We start from the raw sequence: 9,523 nt of genomic DNA on the forward strand, positions 1-9,523 counted from the left end.
TTAAAATGTGACCAAATAAATAAATTACATTTTTTATAAAACATCTTTATAAAAGAAAAATATTTTTAACATTTTTATTCGAATAGCTCCTACAAAAAATTTAAAATTAGTTAATCATCATACTTAACAAAATAGGTTAGTTACAGATGGAAAAAAATTTGTGAAATAATTAAATTTGTTGGTTAAAAACTTAAAATTGATGGAAAAATAGAGAAATGAATGTTTCTCAAGACTAGCTATTGTCGGCTGCAAAGATGGTCGTCTAGAAACTAGGATTTCGACGGTACTTGAGGCATTTTTATTTAAATAAATTAAACAAGTTTTAAAATTATTCAAATTTCCTAAAGCAATTTTTGAAAGTGAATACCCTAATTCTATTAATATATAAATTGTGTCAGCAGAATGTGGTTTATATAATATATTAACCACTACACTGTGAGACGATTTATGCATAAATGACTTTTGAGGAATAATACATAAATCATCTCAAAATTGTTAATTTTACCAATTGTATGTAAATCGTCCTAGGCTAGTAGGATTTAGTGGTTTCAGGCAAAAATACAATATCCTGCCACGATTTATGTGTAAGTTGTAATTCCAACATCCTGCCACGATTTATGTATCAACTGTGACCCTAGTATTCTACTACAATTTATGTTCGAGTAGCACACCATAAGACCCAACTATGAATTACCCACAACTCTTAACGTTGCACACAAAAACCTCCATTTTCACTCTATCTAAGCATTTAGCGATAAGATTGAGAAGGAAGAGAGCCGGGCATCTGACATACAGCAGTAGGAGAAGGAGCATTAAAATATCAAATTAAATAAAAATAATATTAAAAGAGAATACTAAAAAATTATAATTAAAAAATACTAAATTTTAACATGAATAAATAATTTATATTATAAACAAATAACAATAGTAAATAAAATACATATTAATTTAAGAATATACAGTAAAAATATACAAAATCAAATAAAAAATAACAATTTTTTTATAAAAAAATATGTATAAATAAAATAATTAAAAAAATTATATGAATAATGAGTATTAAAAATTTTATATTAATTTTTTTTATGAATCTTGAATCCTAAACTCTCTCTTAATATTTCAGTATTAAGAAATTTTGATTTGTTTATGTTAAAAAAAAAAGACTTTGCTAAGTAGACAATGATTTTTGTGAACAATGAGCTTTAAAATTGACCAAATAAAGTAAAAACATATTATACTCCTAAATTATCTACCTAAATCTTAATATTAGGATAATCATCCGCACACCTAATGAATTGAACATCCGATATATTTATTATTCACATTGTTTAGTATTTTCATTGTCTACCTATACTTTTCCTAAAAAAACATGGTTGCACCCAGAATATGTACAAGTACGTAGTTGTATATAAACCGACTGGGATATGGTCATATAAAAATTTAAGTTATGCTAGATGACCAATAACTTTCTTGAACAACATGAACAATCACCAATCAAATAAAAACACATTACACCTCCAAATTACCCACTTAAATCTTAAAATTAGAATAACCATCCGTACACCTAGTGAAATGAACATCTGATATATCTATTGTTCACATTGTTTAGTATTTTCATTGTCTACCTATACGTTTTCTTTTGATTTTATTTAATTTCAGTATTCTCTTTTAATATTATTTTTATTTAATTTGATATTCTTAATGCTCCTCCCTCCACTAATGTACACCAGACGCGGTCACTCAATGCCTCTTTTCCCACTGCGGCGGGCTCTCTTTCTCTCCAACTTTGTCACTGAATGTTTAGATAGGGTGAAAATGAAGATTTTTGTATGCAATATTAAAAATTGTGGGTAACTCGTGGTTGGGTCTTAAGGGGTGTTACTAGAATATAAATCGTGTAGTGCTGGAGATTACAGTTGATACATAAATCGTGGCAGGGTATTGGGGTTACAACTTATACATAAATCGTGGCAGGATCTTGTGTTTTTGCCTGAAACCACGTAAATTCTTCTAGTCTGGGACGATTTACATACAATTGGTAAAGCTGGTAACTTTGGGACGATTTATGTGTTATTTCTCAGAAACTCTTCATGCATAAATCGTCCCAGAATATAGTGGTTAACATATTATATAAATCACATTATTAAACTCCGCCTATGTTACACTTGCAGTACATAGCCGGTCCCAAACCCGGATAAAGGAGGAGGGTTGTGTTAGGTCTTCGGTAACCAACATAAAAATATAGCCGAACCCTCATGACATGAATCAAAGACATTATTGCACTAAAGCTAGGTCGTTGCCCGGAAGCAACACACCGTATGGCTCGAGTACGGTGTCAAAGCAAGAGCCGCTGCATCGGTGCCCGGATGTAGTGTTAAATGAGCAAGGGTTCTCGCGTTTTCGTGAACAGACAATGGTAAATAAGCTAGTTCACAAAGTAAAAGGTAAAGGTCGAAGCGACAGAAGGTTGAGATTTGGGACATGAAACATAGGCACTCTAACAGGAAAGTCCATGGAGGTGGTGGACACCATGACAAGGAGAAAGATTAACAATATGTACCTACAAGAAACGAAATAGGTTGGTGCAAAGGCTAGGGAGTTGGATATTTCTGGTTTCAAACTTTGGTATACAGGAAAGGTGAAGAATAGGAATGGGGTTGGAATAATTGTGGATAAGCAGTGGAAGAAGGACGTAGCGGATGTCAAGAGGGTGGGAGATCGGATCATCTCTATCAAACTTGTGGTGGAGGGAGGTGCTTTCCATGTGATTAGCGCCTATGCACCGCAAGTGGGTTCGGACGAACAACACAAGATAAGATTTTAGGAGGATCTAGAGAGTTTGGTTCAAGGCATACCTTTGGGAGATAAGATTTTCTTAGGAGGAGATTTAAATGGCCATGTTGGGAGAGAAGTGACTGGATATGGGAGTATTCACGGAGGCCATGGTTTCAGAGTGATCAATGCCGAGGGTAAAACTATTTTGGACTTTTCCTTAACTTTTGATCTTCTCATCGCAAATACATATTTTAAAAAGAGAGACGAACATCTTATAACCTATAAAAGTGGCATGACAATCTCTCAAATCGACTTCTTCTTGTTGAGGAGAGTCGACCAGAAATTTTACATTAACTGTAAAATTATCCCGGGAGAGAGTTTGACAACACAACATAGGGTGCTCGTCATGGATTTTCGCGTTGAGCAAAAGTTGAGGAAAAGACATCATACAAAGAACCCAAGGACGAGGTGGTGGCGGATGAAATGTGAGGAACAAAGAAGCTTCCTAAGACGGGTAGGAGAAGAGGCAAAGTGGGATGGGAATGGAAGCGCGGAAGAGATGTGGAGGGAGATGGCAGAAGTTATTAGAAGAACAGCAAAAGAAAGTTTTGGTGAATCTAAAGGAATAGGACCAAGAGACAAGGAGTCCTGGTGGTGGAATGCGGGTATACAAGAAAAGATAAAGATAAAAAGGAAATGCTTTAAAGAGTGGTCTTTATGCCGCAATGCAGATAACTGGGAAAAATATAAGGCGGCTAAGAAAGAGACAAAAGTGGCTGTAAGTAAAGCAAGAACAAGAGCATATGAGGGTCTCTACCAGTCTTTGGGCACGAAAGAAGGAGAAAAATGTATATATAGAATCGCAAAGAGTCGGGAAAGAAGAACGAGAGATTTGGATCAGGTTAAGTGTATAAAGGATAAGGATGGAGAGGTGTTGGCTCAAAAGGAGAAGATTAATGAAAGGTGGAAGAGCTACTTCTACGAGTTATTTAATGAGGGACAGAAGACTCTTCCGAGCCTTGGTCGATTATGCACAAGGGAAGAAGATGAAAACTTTGAGTACTATCGAAGGATTCGAGACTTCGAGGTAAAAGAGGCTCTAAAGCAGATGAAATATGGCAGGGCAGTAGGACCTGATAATATCCCGATTGAGGTTTGAAAGGGTCTTGGAGAAAAAGGCATCAACTGGTTAACCAAGCTTTTTAATGAGATTTTAAGGTCAAAGAAGATGCCTGATGAGTGGAGAAAGAGCACCTTGGTACCTATCTACAAGAATAAAGGGGATATACAAAGTTGCGGAAACTATAGAGGGATTAAACTTATGAGTTATACTATGAAGTTATGGGAAAGGGTGATAGAACGGAGGTTGAGAAAAGAGACACAAGTAACAGAGAACCAATTTGGATTTATGCCAGGCAGATCTACCACTGAAGCGATATACCTATTAAGAAGGATGATGGAGAGGTATCGTAGTAATAAAAGGGATCTACATATGGTGTTTATTGATTTGGAAAAAACGTATGATAGGGTACCAAGGGAGGTCTTATGGAAGGTTTTAGAAAAGAGGAGAGTAAGGATCGCATATATTCGGGCAATTAAAGACATGTATAATGGGGCTACAACTAGTGTGAAGACTCAAGGTGGTGTGACAGAGGAATTCCCTATTGGTATAGGATTACACCAAGGATCATCCTTAAGTCCATACCTTTTCACATTAGTCTTGGAAATACTCACAGAGCACATCCAAGAGCTTGTGCCATGGTGCATGCTTTTTGCCGATGATATCGTCCTTATGGGAGAGTCAAGGGAAGACCTAAATAAGAAGTTGGAGTTATGGAGAGAAGCTCTAGAAGTGTATGGTCTGCGCATAAGCCGTAGCAAGACAGAATATATGGAATGTAAGTTCAATCTGAGAAGGGAAAACCCAATATAAAGGTGAAGATTGGAGAAAACATCCTACGAAAAGTTAAAAGTTTTAAGTATCTTGGGTGCATCATACAGGATAATGGAGAGGTTGAACAGGATGTAAATCATAGGATCCAAGCAGGTTGGTCAAAATGGCGGAGTGCATCTGGTTTTATATGCGACAAAAAAGTGCCTTTAAAATTTAAAGGTAAATTCTATCGCACCGCTATAAGACCGGCTATGCTGTATGGTACGGAGTGTTGGGCGGCTAAAGGGGAGCACGAACATAAGCTGAGTGTGGCAGAGATGAAGATGTTGAGATGGATGAGTGGTCATACGCGATTGGATAAAATAAGGAATGAAGATATAAGGGAGAGAGTTGGAGTAGCACCCATTGTGGAAAAGATGGTTGAATCCAGGGGTGGCAAACGGGCCTAAATCCGCCGGGCCGGCCCGCATAACCCGCCAAAAAAGGCGGGATAGGCTGGAAATTTGGGACCGCCGAAAGACAAAAGCCCGCCTAACCCAAACCGCTTAAACCGTGGGCTTTGGCGGGGCGGGACGGGCTTCCCCGGCGGGCTTAAGTTTTTTTTTTAAGGCTGAACCCATGAACCCACCAACCCGACCCGACCCAATCCCCATTCCCCAGCGAAACCCTAATGAATCCCTAATTCCACTTCCAGTTCCAGATTTGCAGTTGCAGCTTCCTCAGTTCCTCGTCTCCAGTCTCCTCGATGGACGACGGCTCTCACTCGGTTCCTCAGTTCCTCAGTTCCTCACCGTCAGGCGTCAGTTCCTTAGTTCCTCACCGTCACTCTCAGTCTCTCACTCGGTTATCCTCAACAGTCAACACAGAGGCTTCAGCCTTCAGCCTTCAGCTTCTCCAGTCTCTAGCGTTCAGCCTTCAGCTTCGTCCCCAAGGTCTTCAATCCTCACCGTCACTCTCAGTCTCTCACACGGTCACACCTCACACCCGCCGTCTCGCACTTCCATCGACCTCAGCTCGCACTTCAGAGTTCCGTCCTCACCCCTGACGGTCGCTGAGTCGGAGTCACTGAGTCACCGTCGATCTTCGGTCGTCGTGGCATACTAGGCTCCTAGGTCTTGTCCTCTCGCTGCTGGTCTCGCTCTCTGGGACTCTGGGTCTCCTTGTTTATCTTCATCGCTGCGACACGGCTGCTCCTCGCCTCCTCTGTCCTGGTCCTCGCCCCCTCTGGTTAGTTTTCTGGCTTAGGGTTTGAGATTCATCAATTTAGGTTTGTTTGTTGTGTTTTGTGCTGTTTGATATAGGTAAATTAGGGTTGATATTTGGTTGAGTTTTGATTATGGTTGATATTTGGTTAAATCTGATTATGGTTGAGTTTTGATTATGGTTGATAATGGTTGATATTTGGTTAAATCTGATGCAGATTCAGAAATTATTTCCTATTTTTTGTGTTGTTTGATAATGGTTGAGTTTTGATTATGGTTGATAATGGTTGATATTTGGTTGAATACTTGAATCTGATGCGGATTTAGAAATTGTTTGCTGTTTTTTATGTGGTTTGCTAATGGTTGATGAACCTAGTTCATATAAACAATTTACATTTGCTTTTATTTCAGAAAATATGAATTCTGAAACTGTGAGTAACCTTGTTACTACTGGAGCTGGTTCTAAGGCTGCTCCAGTCGAGGCTGATGAACCTAGTTCGAAAAGGCTGAGAACAGCAACCTCCGATGTTTGGAATTTTTTCAAAAAGCTCGGTCCAGATAAGGATGGAGTAGAACGTGCTGAGTGTAAAGGATGCAAGAAGGTGTTTAAAGCTGGAGGTAAGCGATATGACACTTCTACTATAAAACGGCATCTTGATAGTTGTACTCAAATTAAGCATGAAGATATTGGTCAGACTATAGCAGAATTGCAACTTAAAATGGGTTCACTTAAGATTGATTCAGGAGTGGCTAGAGATATGTTTGCTGGGTATGTAGTTGCTGGGGATAAGCCTTTTAATATGGTTGATGATAGGAGATTTAGAAATTGGGTGAAATATATTAGTCAAACTTTGAAACTTCCTTCTAGGAATACGGTTAAGGCTGACATAGTGAAAGTTCACAAGAGAGAAGCTGCGAAACTTAAAAAAAAATTAGTTTCCATTCCAAATAGAATTTGCTTAACATCTGATTTTTGGACTTCCAGTACCAATGAGGGGTTTATATATTTGACTGCACATTTTGTTGATGAGAACTGGAAATTACAGAGTAAAATTCTCAATTTTTGTCATATGCCTCCTCTTCACACAGGATTTGAGTTGTCTTCTAAAATCTTTACGCTTTTGACTGAGTGGAAAATTGATAAAAAGATTTTTTCCATTACTTTGGATAATGCTTCTTCTAATGATACTTGTATTGAACACTTGAAAAGTACTTTGGATGTGCTTGGTTCATTGTTGTGTGGTGGTGAATTCTTTCATGTTCGTTGCTCTGCTCATATTTTAAATCTTATTGTCCAAGATGGAATGAATATATGTGATGATGCAGTGTATAAGATTAGAGAGTCTATTAAGTTTCTGAGAAAATCTGAAAGTCAAATGGTTAAGTTTAAAGAATGTTTTGAAGATATTGAGGGACTTGAGTATACGACTGCATTATGTTTAGATGTTCCTACTAGGTGGAATTCACTTTATGCAATGCTTGCAAGTGCTATTCCTTATAAAAAAGCTTTTGAAATATATAAAGTAAAAGAAGTTGGGTTTAGGGAGTATTGTCCTTCATCAGATGAGTGGAGAAGAACTGAAAAGATATGTGATTTCTTGTTACCATTTTACAAAACTACCAAGTTGATGTCTGGAACTTCTTACCCAACATCCAACTTGTATTTTTTACAAGTTTGGCAAATCCAGCTTATTTTAATGAATAGTTTGAAGAATGATGAAGTGCTTATAAGGAACATGGGAGAAAAAATGATGATTAAGTTCAAGAAATATTGGGAAGAATACAGTGTTGTTCTTGCATTTGGGGCAGTTCTTGATCCTAGATTTAAACTCAACACTTTGGTTCATTGCTATAATGAGATTGATCCTATTGGTGCTAAAGACAAAGTGGAGCATGTGAAGAGTAAGTTATACAAATTTTTTGAGGTTTATGACCAAAATTCCTCTACAACTGTAGAGAGTTCTTCCCAACTTTCAAGTAATTTTTCTCAAGCAACATCTTTTGCAATTGGAACTCAGCTTATTAAAATTATTGGTGTAAGTATTTTTATCTACTTGGTTATATGTATTTTTTATTTTTTATGCTTTTTGATTCATATATTGTTTGTAATGTAAAGGATTTGATGTCCCGTAATCAAGAAGCTGAAGTGAAAAGTGGAAAGAACCAACTGGATATTTATTTGAGTGAGGCAACATTATTTTGCAATGATGCAATCATTGATGTTTTGCAATGGTGGAAAGACAACTATCATCATTTTCCAACACTATCACTAATGGCACGAGATTTGTTGAGCATTCCTATTACTACCGTGGCTTCAGAATTTGCATTTAGCATGGGTTCTCATGTTTTGAATAAATATAGAAGTCGTTTGTTGTCAGATAATGTTGAAGCGGTGATTTGCACCAAAAATTAGATACGTAGATATGATGATTTTGGTATATTATATTTATGACATACATACTTGAGTAATTTTGGACATTATTATGTACTATTTTGCTAATATATTTATTTACTTTTTTCTAGAGGAAGATAAAGATCAGGAAGATATTGCAAAAGGAGAAGGCTATTCTTCAGGAGTTGGTTCCAATGATGTTATTGACTTACATGAAGATGAAGATGAAAATTAAGTGTATTGAATTAAGTTTAATTTGCTTTGAAGACTATTTATAATTATGTTTTTGGATTTTGGATTATACACCCAGTTAGAAGGGTGGATGAGATGGAAGGTGGATAAGGGGTGAAAGGCAGAAGAAGACCTAAGAAGACCATCCATGAGGTGGTCAAACGAGATCTACATGTAAACGGTCTCTCTATAGACATGATACATGACAGAACACAATGACGTCGTTTGATTCATGTAGCCGACCCCACTTAGTGGGACAAGACTTTATTGTTGTTGTTATTGATTTATATATTATTAGAATTAGGGTATTCACGTTTCAAAGGTTGCTTTAGGAGATTTGAGTAATTTTAAAACTTGTTTAATTTATTTAAGTAAAAAAGCCGTACTTGGGGAGTCCCTAGAGCCTACTCTTTTCGCCGCCCAATTGCAGATTAATTTCGTTCCTGGGAGTGAGTGTTCGGCATCCCCGCCACTAGAGGCTGGATTTACTGCGACGAGCAGCGGCACCTCAGTTATTGATGGCACGGGAATAACACTGAATAGATCATGGATTGTTGGAAGAAGATGCTTCGACTTAGCCAAAATCATCATCGTCATTATCATCATCCAATAGCAAGAAGAAGACGACACTCATCAAACACTCCAAGAGAAGATGCAAATGTTCTTCTTCTACTCCTCCTTCTCCTCCTACTCATGATTTTTGAGTAGTGGCTGCCGTGCAATCAACATGATTGGAAACCAATAATGTCGTTGGGAGGGACGACGATGAACTCAAAAGTGTCACTGTTGATGCTGGATTTGAGGCTGACAAACTTTTGTTAGAGCTGTATCAAATTGCTCATTTGGATTTTGGCCGGATTTCTTTGTCAGATCAACATAATCAGTAAATTATTCTTAGTAATTATTATTGCAATTAAGTTGTTAGTTATTTCTTTGGAGCAATGCAATACAGAATACACTGACAATTACGTCACAAAAATCTTTTTTTGTGCAGTCAATTTTCGTTATTCCCAATTTCCCATATATATATGT

At 37.2% G+C, this 9,523-nt stretch overlaps 1 protein-coding gene across 1 annotated transcript; it reads left to right on the forward strand.

The window, feature by feature from the left end:
* On the forward strand, window positions 6,285-7,894 carry LOC110266809 (zinc finger BED domain-containing protein RICESLEEPER 2-like). Its single transcript, XM_021111833.1, has 2 exons — window positions 6,285-7,770; window positions 7,887-7,894. Exons 1-2 carry the CDS (start codon window positions 6,285-6,287, stop codon window positions 7,892-7,894), a joined length of 1,494 nt encoding a protein of 497 aa, XP_020967492.1.

The sequence above is a fragment of the Arachis ipaensis genome, chromosome B01 (assembly GCF_000816755.2).
Source record: "Arachis ipaensis cultivar K30076 chromosome B01, Araip1.1, whole genome shotgun sequence".
Lineage (NCBI taxonomy): Eukaryota > Viridiplantae > Streptophyta > Magnoliopsida > Fabales > Fabaceae > Arachis > Arachis ipaensis.

Coding starts and splice junctions, on each gene's coding strand:
- LOC110266809 (XM_021111833.1), top strand. CDS start 6,285: ATGAATTCTGAAACTGTGAGTAACCTTGTTACTACTGGAGCTGGTTCT.